We start from the raw sequence: 15331 nt of genomic DNA on the forward strand, positions 1-15331 counted from the left end.
GACCAGCACTGTCCCAGTGATGATATCCACATGACCAGCACTGCCCCAGTGAGGATATCCACACAACCAGCACTGTCCCCATGAGGATATCTACACCACCATCACTGTCCCCCTGAGGATTATAGTGATATGCATCACTATGTCCACAAGGGGTTAATGTAAATACACCACAACTAAGTAACCACTAGAGCGACCACCAGAGATGTATATAATAGACAAAACAGGAAGTCAAGGGGCACTCTTCGCAGGAACAGCAGCTGGTGAGCAGGACACAGGCAGGCAGCTCAGATGTAACATATATTATATATATAGCGCTGGAGAGAAAATGAACTCACACAATAAAGCATCTACTTCAACTGTAAGACTATGAGCTTTATTCAGACACAAGGAATAATACATGGTACCAGGAGACTTCAGAACGCTTAGTAGAAGATTACACAAGATGCAGACAAAGAAAGATCGAAATGACTGGAACGCTTTGCCAGCGGAGGTGGTCGAGGCGGGCACGATAGCATCATTTAAGATGAATCTCGACAGATATATGAACGAGCGGGGAACAGAGGGAAGTAGATCCTTGGAAAATAGAAGACCGGTTTAGATAAAGGATCTGGATCGGTGCAGGCTGGGAGGGCCGAAGGGCCTGTTCCTGTGCTGTAATTTTCTTTGTTCTTTGTTCATGACAAGAAAACCCGTACCAGACATTCGACGTGGGGAGATTTAGCTGATTCAATGAAACTCGTTGGAACTCCACCGCAGCTGAAAACAACCGGTAATTTAAGTCATAGATGGAAAAGTTTTCAACAAATATATATTATATCTAATAATTTGAGAACAGCCTCTGAAGAAACAAAAAATAGCACTGCTACTAGCAGGACACAAAGCAAGAGAAATCTATAACGGCTTTAAATACTTGAAAGATGAAGACAACACCAATTAGAAGTAATACTCAAAAAATTGAAGATCACTGTAACACCAGTAACAATGCTGCTTTAAGACATTCAATGCTTGGAGACCAAATTGCACAGGGAATGAGTGATGCAAAACTCAAACAATCATTAACAGAACAGAAAGGTTCAACACTGGAAATCGCGATTGAAAAGTGCAGATCGAAAGAAAAAATAACATTAACCTTTTACCAAGAAAAAACGCTGAAATCCACGTTAAAGTGGCGTCTGAGCACATTTTAAACTGCCCGGGGAACAAAAGACACAAATCTGGGTCTGCGCATGCGCAGGAAACCGCAGCCGCGCATGCACAGTTGAAAAGCCGATTTGGATGCAAATCGTTCTGCGCATGTGCAAGATCGAACGTTCAAAGATGGATCTGCACATGCGCATTTGAACAAAAAGAACGCACAGTTCGAGGATGGATGTGCACATGCGCAGTTTACAAAAAAGCGCATAGTACAGAAAAATCGATTTGCGCATGCACAAACGATTCCTACACTTTACGTCACGACTACCATGACGTCTGAAGAGTCAGACCACGCCCACTTAAAGGGGAAATGCCCGAAAATCAGAAACAAGACTTCCAAAGGCACAAAACCAAAACATTCAACCTCAAAAGGCACAACGTTGCCTGAACTTCTACCATCTGTTGAAAATAACTTTTGCAGAACCCTGGAACAAGTAGTTTGCACCACCCAAAGTGAAGAGCAAATGACAAATCCGAAACTAAAAAGATGATTTGTTCATTGAACATGAAGAGCACAATAACAAATCCGAAACAAAAACAGATGATTTGTATATTGAAGAATACTACTCAGGCATGGTATGTTATTTGGGTATGATCATAAAAGCATCAGTGACATGGTTGAAAAGCTCAACACGACTCTACTCATGGTAGATGAATCCAGTGCCATGATGCCATGGCAGATCGTCGATACATTGGATGACAGCAACCTGTCAAATACCCAAGAAGAAAACGATGCCACACAGCGAGTACTGACTGACTCCGTTGAGAGAGCATAGATCGACTCCACAGAGAGAACACTGCACGACTCCACACACAGAGCGATGAAAGACTCCACAAAAACAGAATCAACAAACACGACAAAAACAACAACAAGAACAACAAAAACAACAAAGACAGAAACAACAGAAACAACAACAATGAAACAATGATCTGTGCAACATGGTATAACTCTGCACATGAAGGACAATGCAACAGCACACTCCAAAACAATGACAAGAGTACAGACATACTATGGCATGACAACGAATCTCACAAACTCACATTTGCTCCAGAACAAACAAGCACCACCAGCTTTCAAGGCAGATGACACACTAAATCGATACCACAAGCACAAGAAGGGTTGCTGGGAGAGGTGAGTGCATATTTAAAAGAGACTTCAGTTCCTGGAGCAGGCCACAGGCTGCAGGGTTGCTGGGAGAGGTGAGTGCATATTTAAAAGAGACTTCAGTTCCTGGAGCAGGCCACAGGCTGCAGGGTTGCTGGGAGAGGTGAGTGCATATTTAAAAGAGACTTCAGTTCCTGGAGCAGGCCACAGGCTGCAGGGTTGCTGGGAGAGGTGAGTGCATATTTAAAAGAGACTTCAGTTCCTGGAGCAGGCCACAGGTTGCAGGGTTGCTGGGAGTGGTGAGTGCATATTTAAAAGAGCTCAGTTTACAGGTCGAGTGGCAGTTGGAGACTTCAGTTCCTGGAGTGGGCCTATTGGCTCATTGGAAATCAGGCAGGGTACAAAAGGTGTGGCAGGAGTGCCTTTAGACACAGAGTGCTGATTGGAACAGAGTGCATCTGAGTTTAGGTGAGTGACTGAGTTTGGGTGAGTGGCGAGAGAGGGCTGTGTTTTTGTTGGTGTTCGGGTTTATCCTTGAGGTTCTTTAAAAATTTTTTTAAAAATAATTTAAATTAATTAACTAGTTGAATATGGCTGGACAGGTGATGTGTTGTTCCTGTATGATGATGGAACTGGTGGATCCCATTGAGACCGTCAGTGACCACATCTGCAGCAAGTGTTGGCTGCTCGAGGAACTTCGGCTCAGAATTGATGAGCTGGAGACCGAGCTGCACACACTGCGGCACATCAGGGAGGGGGAAAATTACCTGGACGCTTTGTTTCAGGAGGCAGTCACACCCGGTGGAATAAGTACTGTTAATTCGGTCAGTGGTCAGGGACAGAGTGGTGTGACTGCAAGGGAGGCAGGTAGGGGGATCCTGAGTTTAGGAGTTGAGGAGCCTCAGCCCTTGACCTTGTCCAACAGGTATGAGGTACTTGCTCCCTGTGTGGATGAGGAAGAACGCTGTAGGGAGGATGCGTTGACTGACCACTGCACCGTGGTACAGGAAGCCATTCAAGAGGGGGGAGCAAAAAGACAAGTGGTAGTTGTAGGGGATTAGGATGCGTTGACTGACCACTGCACCGTGGTACAGGAAGCCATTCAAGAGGGGGGAGCAAAAAGACAAGTGGTAGTTGTAGGGGATTCTATAATTAGGGAGATTGATGGCATCCTTTGTAAACCAGATCGTGAGTCCCGCATGGTATGTTGCCTGCCCGGTGCCAGGGTGAGGGACATCTCTGATCGGCTTGAAAGGATTTTGGAGAGGGAGGGGGCGGATCCAGTTGTTGTGGTCCATGTTGGGATTAACAACATAGGTAAGACTAGGAAAGAGGACCTGTTTGGGGATTATCAAACACTAGGGACTAAATTAAAGAACAGGTCCTCCAGGGTTATAATCTTTGGATTACTACCCAAGCCACGTGCCAATTGGCATAGGGTTGAGAAAATTAGGGAAGTTAACACGTGGCTAAAGGAGTGGTGTGGGAAAGAGGGATTCCATTTCATGGGGCATTGGCATCAGTACTGGGGCAGGAGGGACCTGTACCGTTGGGACGGTCTTCACCTGAACCATTCTGGGACCAGTGTTCTAGCGAATAGGATAAATAGGTTGGTCACAAGGACTTTAAACTAGCAAGTTGGGGGGAAGGGAAGGGTAAAGCTATGGACAGTATAATGGTTAATGGAGAGCAAGGCAGCAGGTTACGTGACAGGTTATTATGTAGAGATATGGGTTCAAAGACAAGGAAACTTAGGAGAAAGCGTAAAAGGAAAAATAATTTGCGAAAAGTTACTGATCAAGGTGTTAGGATTCATAACAAAGACATAAAAAACAGCATAAGTGTACTTTACCTGAATGCTCGTAGTATACGAAATAAGGTAAATGAGTTGATGGCGCAAATCATCGTGAATGACTATGATTTAGTGGCCATTACTGAAACATGGTTAAAAGACTGGGAGTTAAATATCCAAGGGTATCAGACTATACGAAAGGATAGAATGGACGGTAAGGGCGGTGGTGTAGGTTTGTTGTTTAAGGATGGCATCCGGGCAATAGTAAGGGATGATATTGGTGCTATGGAGGACAAGGTTGAATCAATTTGGGTGGAAATCAGGAATAGTAAGGCGAAAAGGTCACTGATAGGAGTAGTCTATAGGCCACCAAATAGTAGCAGAATGGTAGGGTAGGCAATGAGCAAAGAAATAACTGATGCATGTAGAAATGGTACAGCGGTTATCATGGGAGATTTTAATCTGCATGTCGATTGGTTTAACCAGGTTGGTAAAGGCAGCCTTGAAGAAGAATTTATAGAATGTGTCCGGGATAATTTCCTGGAACAGTATGTAATGGACCCTACAAGGGAACAAGTGGTCCTAGATCTGGTCCTGTGTAATGAGGCAGGATTATTAATGATCTCATAGTTCGGGATCCTCTTGGAAGGAGCGACCACAATATGGTGGAATTTAAAATACAGTTGGAGGATGACAAGGTAAAATCAAACACTAGTGTTTTGTGCTTAAACAAAGGCGATTACAATGGGATGAGAGAAGAACTAGCTAAGGTAGACTGGGAGCAAAGACTTCATGGTGAAGCAGTTGAGGAACAGTGGAGAACCTTCCGAGCGATCTTTCACAGTGTTCAGGAAAGGTTCATACCGACAAAAAAGAAAGACGGTAGAAAGGGGAAAAATTGACTGTGGATATCTAAGGAGGTGAGGGAGAGTATCAAATTGAAGGAAAAACATACAAAGTGGCAAAAACTAGTGGGAGACTAGAGGACTGGGACGTCTTTAGGGGACAACAGAAAGCTACTAAAAAAGCTATAAAGAAGAGTAAGGTAGACTATGAAAGTAAACTTGCTCAGAACATAAAAGCAGATAGTAAAAGCTTCTACAAATATATAAGACAAAAAAGAGTGGCTAAGGTAAATATTGGTCCTTTGGAAGATGAGAAGGGAGATTTAATAATAGGAGACGGGGAAATGGCTGAGGAGCTGAACAGGTTTTTGGGTCAGTATTCACAGTGGAGGACACAAATAACATGCCAGTGACTGATGGAAATAAAGATATGATAGGTGAGGACCTTGAGATGATTGTAATCACTAAGGAGGCAGTATTGGGCAAGCTAATGGGGCTAAAGGTAGCCAAGTCTCCTGGCCCTGATGGGATGCATCCCAGAGTGTTAAAAGAGATGGCTAGGGAAATTGTAAACACACTAGTGATAATTCATCAAAATTCACTGGACTCTGGGGTGGTCCTAGAGGATTGGAAAGTAGCAAACGTGACACCACTGTTTAAAAAAGGAGATCGGCAGAAAGCGGGTAATTATAGGCCGGTAAGCTTAACTTCGGTTGTAGGGAAAATGCTGGAATCTATCATTAAGGAGGAAATAGCGGGGCACCTGGAGGGAAATTGTCCCATTGGGCAGACGCAGCATGGGTTCATAAAGGGTAGGTCGTGTCTGACTAATTTGGAAGAATTATTTGAGGACGTTACCAGTGCAGTAGATAACGGGGAGCCAATGGATGTGGTATATCTGGATTTCCAGAAAGCTTTTGACAAGGTGCCACACAAAAGGTTGCTGCATAAACTAAAGATGCATGGCATTGAGGGTAAAATGGTAGCATGGGTAGAGGATTGGTTAACTAACAGAAAGCAGAGAGTGGGGATAAATGGGTGTTTCTCTGGGTGGCAACCTGTAACTAGTGGGGTCCCTCAAGGATCAGTGTTGGGCCCGCAGTTGTTCACAATTTACATAGATGATTTGGAGTTGGGGACCAAGTGCAATGTGACAAAGTTTGCAGACGACACTAAGATGAGTGGTAAAGCAAAAAGTGCAGAGGATACCGGAAGTCTGCAGAAGGGTTTGGATAGGTTAGGTGAATTGCCTAGGGTCTGGCAGATGGAATTCAATGTTGCCAAGTGTGAGGCTATCCGTTTTTGGGAGGAATAACAGCAGAATGGATTATTATTTGAACGGTAAGATGTTAAAACATGCTGCTGTGCAGAGGGACCTGGGTGTGCTGGTGCACGAGTCGCAAAAAGTTGGTGTGCAGGTGCAACAGGTGATTAAGAAGGCTAATCGAGTTTTGTCTTTCATTGCTAGAGGGATGGAGTTCAAGACTAGGGAGGTTATGCTGCAATTGTATAAGGTGTTGGTGAGGCCACATCTGGAGTATTGTGTTCAGCTTTGGTCTCCTTACCTGAGAAAGGACATATTGGCACTGGAGGGAGTGCAGAGGAGATTCAATAGGTTGATCCCAGAGTTGAGGGGATTAGATTATGACGAGAGGTTGAGTAGACTGGGACTGTACTCATTGGAGTTTAGAAGGATGCGGGGGGATCTTATTGAAACATATAAGATTATGAAGGGAATAGATAGGATAGATGCGGGCAGGTTGTTTCCACTGGTCGGGGAAAGAAGAACTAGGGGGCAAAGCCTCAAAATAAGGGGAAGTAGATTTAGGACCGAGTTTAGGAGGAACTTCTTCATCCAAAGGGTTGTGAATCTCTGGAATTCCTTGTCCAGTGAAGCAGTTGAGGCTCCTTCTTTAAACGTTTTTAAGAAAAAGATAGATACCTTTCTAAAGAATAAAGGGATTTGGGGATATGGTGTACGGGCCGGAGAGTGGAGCTGAGTCCACAAAGATCAGCCATGATCTTATTGAATGGTGGAGCAGGCTCGAGGGGCCAGATGGCCTACTCCTGCTCCTAGTTCTTATGTTCTTATGTAAGAAAAAGTCCACGTCAGTCAACATCAGTGGTTCGACCATTCGAACACCTCGTGATGACTTGTTGGTTACTTAAAAACAAGAACACTGACGACATTCACAAAGAAATTACAATATCAACTTCACCACGTCAACAACAGAAGAAAAAGAAACTCAACCGAATAAATTCATAAAGTTGAACTCATAAATTCTTTATTAAGATTGGACTCAAATATTAATTGGCTTTGTATAATCATCAATATCATCACAACATGTACATATCATCATTAATCTACATGTTTTGTACAATTTTCTTTAACAACGTACAGAAAATATGTAAAAACAAAAAAGCGGGGATGTAGTGATATGCATCACTGTATATACATAAGGGGGAAATGTAAATGCATCACAACTAAGTAACCACTAGAGGGAGCATCAGAAATGTATATAATAGGCAAATTAGGAAGTCAAGGGGCACTTTTCACAGGAACGGCAGCTGGTGAGCAGGACACAGGCAGGCAGCTCAGATGTAACATATGGTATAAGCGCTGGAGAGAGAATGAACTCGCACAATAAAGCATCTACTTCAACTGTAAGGCTATGAGCTTTATTCTGACACAAGGAATAATACAAGGATATCTACACGACCAGCATTGCTCCAGTGAGGATATCCACATGACCAGCACTGCCCCAGTGAGGATATCCACATGACCAGCACTGTCCCAGTGAGGATATCCACACAACCAGCACTGTCCCAGTGAGGATATCCACATGACCAGCACTGTCCCCGTGAGGATATCCTGATGACCAGCACTGCCCCAGTGAGGATATCCACATGACCAGCACTGTCCCCGTGAGGATATCCACATGACCAGCACTGCCCCAGTGAGGATATTTACATGACCAGCACTGCCCCAGTGAGGATATTTACATGACCAGCACTGTCCCCACTGAGGATATCCACACGGCCAGCACTGGCCCAGTGAGATATCTACATGACCAGCACTGTCCCCATGCGTATATCTACGTGACCACCACTGTCTCCGTGAGGATATCGACATGACCAGCACTGCCCTAGTGAGGATATCTACACAACCAGCACTGCCCCAGTGAGGATATCCACACGACCAGCACTGTCCCCATGAGGATATCCACACGACCAGCACTGTCCCAGTGAGGATATCCACACGACCAGCACTGTTCCAGTGAGGATATCCACACGACCAGCACTGTTCCAGTGAGGATATCCACATGACCAGCACTGTCCCCGTGAGGATATCCACATGACCAGCACTGCCCCAGTGAGGATATTTACATGACCAGCACTGCCCCAGTGAGGATATTTACATGACCAGCACTGTCCCCACTGAGGATATCCACACGGCCAGCACTGGCCCAGTGAGATATCTACATGACCAGCACTGTCCCCATGCGTATATCTACGTGACCACCACTGTCTCCGTGAGGATATCGACATGACCAGCACTGCCCTAGTGAGGATATCTACACAACCAGCACTGCCCCAGTGAGGATATCCACACGACCAGCACTGTCCCCATGAGGATATCCACACGACCAGCACTGTCCCAGTGAGGATATCCACACGACCAGCACTGTTCCAGTGAGGATATCCACACGACCAGCACTGTTCCAGTGAGGATAGCCACATGACCAGCACTGCCCCAGTGAGGATATCCACATGACCAGCACTGTCCCAGTGAGGATATCCACATGACCAGCACTGCCCCAGTGAGAATATCCACATGACCAGCGCTGCCCCAGTGAGGATATTTACATGACCAGCACTGTCCCCACTGAGGATATCCACACGGCCAGCACTGGCCCAGTGAGATATCTACATGACCAGCACTGTCCCCATGAGTATATCTACGTGACCACCACTGTCTCCGTGAGGATATCGACATGAGCAGCACTGCCCTAGTGAGGATATCTACACGACCAGCACTGCCCCAGTGAGGATATCCACATGACCAGCACTGTCCCCATGAGGATATCCACACGACCAGCACTGTCCCAGTGAGGATATCCACACGACCAGCACTGTTCCAGTGAGGATATCCACACGACCAGCACTGTCCCAGTGAGGATATCCACACGACCAGCACTGTTCCAGTGAGGATATCCACACGACCAGCACTGTTCCAGTGAGGATAGCCACATGACCAGCACTGCCCCAGTGAGGATATCCACATGACCAGCACTGTCCCAGTGAGGATATCCACATGACCAGCACTGCCCCAGTGAGAATATCCACATGACCAGCGCTGCCCCAGTGAGGATATTTACATGACCAGCACTGTCCCCACTGAGGATATCCACACGGCCAGCACTGGCCCAGTGAGATATCTACATGACCAGCACTGTCCCCATGAGTATATCTACGTGACCACCACTGTCTCCGTGAGGATATCGACATGAGCAGCACTGCCCTAGTGAGGATATCTACACGACCAGCACTGCCCCAGTGAGGATATCCACATGACCAGCACTGTCCCCATGAGGATATCCACACGACCAGCACTGTCCCAGTGAGGATATCCACACGACCAGCACTGTTCCAGTGAGGATATCCACACGACCAGCACTGTTCCAGTGAGGATAGCCACATGACCAGCACTGCCCCAGTGAGGATATCCACATGACCAGCACTGCCCCAGTGAGAATATCCATATGACCAGCGCTGCCCCAGTGAGGATATCCACATGACCAGCACTGCCCCAGTGAGGACGTCCACATGACCAGCACTGTTCCAGTGAGGATATCCACATGACCAGCACTGCCCCAGTGAGGATATCCATATGACTAGCACTGCCCCAGTGAGGACATCCACATGACCCAGCACTGTCCCAGTGAGGATATCCACATGACAAGCACCGCCCCAGTGAGGATATCCATATGACCAGCACTGCCCCAGTGAGGACGTCCACATGACCAGCACTGCCCCAGTGAGGATATCCACATGACCAGCACTGCCCCAGTGAGGATATCCACATGACCAGCACTGCCCCAGTGAGGATATCCACATGACCAGCACTGTCCCAGTGAGGATATCCACATGACCAGCACTGCCCCAGTGAGGATATCCACATGAATGGACTGCCTGCTGTGATAGTGGAGTCGGACACTTTAGGAACTTTGAAGCGGTTATTGGATAGACACATGGAGCACACCAGAATGACAGGGAGTGGAATAGCTTGATCTTCGTTTCGGACAATGCTCGGCACAACATCGAGGACGGAAGGGCCTGTTCTGTGCTGTACTGTTCTATGACCAGCACTGCCCCAGTGAGGCTATCCACATGACCAGCACTGTCCCAGTGAGGATATCCATACGACCAGCACTGCCCCAGTGGGGATATCCACATGACCAGCACTGTCCCAATGAGGATATCCACATGACCAGCACTGTCCCAGTGAGGACGTCCACATGACCAGCACTGCCCCAGTGAGGATATCCACATGACCAGCACCGCCCCAGTGAGGATATCCATATGACCAGCACTGCCCCAGTGAGGACGTCCACATGACCAGCACTGTTCCAGTGAGGATATCCACACAACCAGCACTGTTGCAGTGAGGATATCCACATGACCAGCACTGTCCCCGTGAGGATATCCATATGACCAGCACTGCCCCAGTGAGGATATCCACATGACCAGCACTGCCCCATGAGGATATCCACATGACCAGCACTGCCCCAGTGAGGACATCCACATGATCAGCACTGCCCCAGTGAGGATATCCACATGACCAGCATTGTCCCAGTGAGGATATCCACATGGCCAGCACTGCCCCAGTGAGGATATCCACATGAATGGACTGCCTGCTGTGATAGTGGAGTCGGACACTTTAGGAACTTTGAAGCGGTTATTGGATAGGCACATGGAGCACACCAGAATGACAGGGAGTGGTATAGCTTGATCTTGGTTTCGGACTATGCTCAGCACAACATCGAGGGCCGAAGGGCCTGTTCTGTGCTGTACTGTTCTATGACCAGCACTGCCCCAGTGAGGATATCCACATGACCAGCACTGTCCCAGTGAGGATATCCATACGACCAGCACTGTCCCAGTGAGGATATCCACACGACCAGCACTGTCCCAGTGAGGACGTCCACATGACCAGCACTGTCCCAGTGAGGATATCCACACGACCAGCACTGTCCCAGTGAGGATATCCACATGACGAGCACTGTCCCAGTGAGGACGTCCACATGACCAGCACTGTCCCAGTGAGGATATCCACACGACCAGCACTGTCCCAGTGAGGATATCCACATGACCAGCACTGTCCCAGTGAGGACGTCCACATGACCAGCACTGTCCCAGTGAGGATATCCACATGACCAGCACTGTCCCAGTGAGGATATCCACATGACCAGCACTGTCCCAGTGAGGATGTCCACATGACCAGCACTGTCCCAGTGAGGATATCCACACGACCAGCACTGTCCCAGTGAGGATATCCACACGACCAGCACTGTCCCAGTGAGGATATCCACACGACCAGCACTGTCCCAGTGAGGACGTCCACATGACCAGCACTGTCCCAGTGAGGATATCCACATGACCAGCACTGTCCCAGTGAGGATATCCACACGACCAGCACTGTCCCAGTGAGGACATCCACATGACCAGCACTGTCCCAGTGAGGATATCCACACGACCAGCACTGTCCCAGTGAGGATATCCACACGACCAGCACTGTCCCAGTGAGGATATCCACACGACCAGCACTGTCCCAGTGAGGATGTCCACAGGACCAGCACTGTCCCAGTGAGGACGTCCACATGACCAGCACTGTCCCAGTGAGGATATCCACAGGACCAGCACTGTCCCAGTGAGGATATCCACACGACCAGCACTGTCCAGTGAGGACGTCCACATGACCAGCACTGTCCCAGTGAGGACGTCCACATGACCAGCACTGTCCCAGTGAGGATATCCACATGACCAGCACTGTCCCCGTGAGGATATCCATATGACCAGCACTGTCCCAGTGAGGATATCCATACGACCAGCACTGTCCCAGTGAGGATATCCACACGACCAGCACTGTCTCAGTGAGGACGTCCACATGACCAGCACTGTCCCAGTGAGGATATCCACATGACCAGCACTGTCCCAGTGAGGATATCCATACGACCAGCACTGTCCCAGTGAGGACGTCCACATGACCAGCTCTGCCTGTGGATGGCGCTGCCTGTTACTGAGACTGGATTGACCCAGATGTAGATTCAGTATTTTATTTATTAATACAATTTGATTGAACTTTCTTTTGTTAAAGAGTCAATCTCTGTTTGAAAGCGTGCTCTATATTTAAGGTTTTCCCTGTCAGAGGGAGCAGTGAGCACGAACAGGGCTCTTACAAACAGGGTGAAAGGCAATGTGTTTGGGAACTCTCAGCTATTTACTGCCACCCCCCTGCTCATAATTCAGTTAATAGTTGTAGCACAGAGATCAACCGGCAAGGTCGGTTCTCGATGTGTGATGGGTCAGTTAGTCAAGTCAAACCTACCAGAAACACACACAGCCACATAAATATTATTTTATAAAATAGTCAGAATGAATAATTACTTAATGAGTGATTACACTCATTAGCCGCACATTCTGTACACCTACCTTGATATACCCTCTGTACACATATTCTAATGTTAATATGATCCAGAATAATGGCAAAGGTGGAGTTTCGTACAATTCCACGGAGTTTCATATCTCGTGTTTTCTTGGATCCTTTTTTATTGTCCTGTTTGAGAATACCAGGTTGCTGTGCACAGGGCACCTGAGAATAGAAAAGCCCTTGAATGAAATGGTCCATCTATGGCTCAGTGGGATCTTGCATTGTCCAATGTTGTACTGAGCCACATGGTCAGAATCTCCTGTTTTCACTGAGCTAACAGGTTTCTGTCAGAGCACCAACTGAGTTACAATAATTGGCCTGGGGAAATTCACCCAAGTGGGAAATCACAAGCATTGCCAAGCCCATCATTAGAAAAGGCCTGAGTTCCGAGCAATGTTGAGTCAACACGAACCATCCAGCTTAGCTCCCACGCTGGGCCCTGGTCTGATTAGGAACAGGATTCTTCAGGGCTACAATTCTTCACCAACTCATTCTGTACGTTACCATCACTGCCCGAAGCAGCAATATTTATTTCCCAAGATGAAATTTCTGAACTTCATCTCTATAAATAATTTGAAAATTGGACACGGGAATTGAGCAGATATCAAAATCTCCATTGGAGGGAACCGCGTGCAGCAACACACAACACGAGCTGGGAAAGAATCATCTCCAATAGATTCAGAAGCATATGGAAGAGCTTCAGCAGTTGGTCAAGTGTCCTCATCACTCAATAACATGTGATAGATGTGGAGAGACCAAAGATTCTTCAGGAATAAATCAACTAAATTAGCTGAGAGCGAGAGAGTTAGGATAAACAAACAGATCCCCCGTGGCATTGTTCACATCATTGGACTCTTGTGGGGTTAGGGGGAGGGGAAAATGTATGATACCACTGGCAACATCTGGACAGGGGTTCAGGATGCTGAATGAAGTGATTTTAGATTGATTGGTGGAAACTAAATTAAGGGATGGACTTGCATCTCTTTAGCTCTTTTCACCACCTCAGGACAGTCAATCGGTGATGTTGATTTAGGAATAAATATTGGCCATGGCACTAAGGTTAGTTTCTCCAAAGCGGATAAAGAATCACAGAAAATCTATAACACAGAAGGAGGTATTTCAGCCCAATGTGTCTCTTCCAGACAAAGGCCACCAAATTTATCCCAGTTACTATTAGGCTCGTTTCCACATGGCGCAGAATGCACATTCAACAGGACTGAGATACCCTGGGAAACCTATCAGATGACTGATGCACTACCAATTACGACGAGACGAGAGTAGAATGTAATCGAGGCTTTATTAGAACATAGAACATAGAACAGTACAGCACAGAACAGGCCCTTCGGCCCTCGATGTTGTGCCGAGCATTGTCCGAAACCAAGATCAAGCTATCCCACTCCCTGTCATTCTGGTGTGCTCCATGTGCCTATCCAATAACCGCTTGAAAGTTCCTAAAATGTCCGACTCCACTATCACAGCAGGCAGTCCATTCCACACCCTAACCACTCTCTGTAAAGGACCTACCTCGGACATCCCTCCTATATCTCCCACCCTGAATCTTATAGTTATGCCCCCTTGTAACAGCTACATCCACCCGAGGAAATAGTCTCTGAACGTCCACTCTATCTATCCCTCTCGTTATCTTATAAACCTCTATTAAGTCACCTCGCATCCTCCTCCGCTCCAAAGAGAAAAGCCCTAGCTCCCTCAACCTTTCCTCATAAGACCTATCCTGCAAACCAGGCAGCATCCTGGTAAATCTCCTTTGCACCCTCTCCAATGCTTCCACATCCTTCCTATAATGAGGTGACCAGAACTGCACACAATACTCCAAATGTGGTCTCACCAGGGTCATGTATAGTTGCAGCAGAACCCCGCGGCTCTTAAACTCAAGCCCCCGTTAATAAACGCTAACACACTAGAAACCTTCTTCATGGCTCTATCCGCTTGAGTAGCAACTTTCAGAGATCTGTGGACATGAACCCCAAGATCTCTCTGTTCCTCCACATTCCTCAGAACCCTGCCGTTGACCCTGTAATCCGCATTCAAATTTTTTCTACCAAAATGAATCACCTCGCACTTATCAGGGTTAAACTCCATCTGCCATTTTTCAACCGAGCTCTGCATCCTATCAATGTCTCTTTGCAGTCGACAACAGCCCTCCACCTCATCCACTACTCCACCAATCTTGGTGTCATCAGCAAACTTACTGACCCACCCTTCAGCCCCCTCCTCCAAGTCATTGATAAAAATCACAAATAGCAGAGGACCCAACACTGATCCCTGTGATACACCGCTGCTAACTGGTCTCCAGTCTGAAAATGTTCCATCCACCACCACCCTTCTATGTGACAGCCAGTTACTTATCCAATTGGCCAAATTTCCCTCTATCCCACACCTCCTTACTTTCTTCATGAGCCGACCATGTGGAACCTTATCAAATGCCTTACTAAAATCCATGTATACAACATCAACTGCTCTACCTTCATCTACACACTTAGTTACCTCCTCAAAGAATTCAATCAAATTTGTGAGGCAAGACCTACCCTTCACAAATCCGTGTTGACTATCCCGGATTAAGCTGCATCTTTCGAAATGGTCATAAATCCTATCCTTCAGGACCTTCTCCATTATCTTCCCAACCACCGAAGTAAGACTAACTGGCCTATAATTACCAGGGTCAT

General features: G+C 47.0%; 1 protein-coding gene across 1 annotated transcript in view; it reads right to left on the reverse strand.

Annotated features, from left to right (window-relative positions):
* Positions 1 to 351: 351 nt before the first annotated feature.
* LOC140399032 (LIM domain transcription factor LMO4-A-like) overlaps positions 352 to 15331 on the reverse strand; it is a 122132-nt gene continuing 107152 nt past the window's right edge. The window contains exon 5 of the mRNA XM_072488095.1: positions 352 to 756. Within this exon, the coding sequence (XP_072344196.1) occupies positions 727 to 756 (30 nt within the window). The 3' untranslated portion in view covers positions 352 to 726. The remainder of the gene's footprint in view (positions 757 to 15331) is intronic.

The sequence above is a fragment of the Scyliorhinus torazame genome, chromosome 22 (genome assembly GCF_047496885.1).
Source record: "Scyliorhinus torazame isolate Kashiwa2021f chromosome 22, sScyTor2.1, whole genome shotgun sequence".
NCBI classification, from domain to species: Eukaryota; Metazoa; Chordata; class Chondrichthyes; order Carcharhiniformes; family Scyliorhinidae; genus Scyliorhinus; species Scyliorhinus torazame.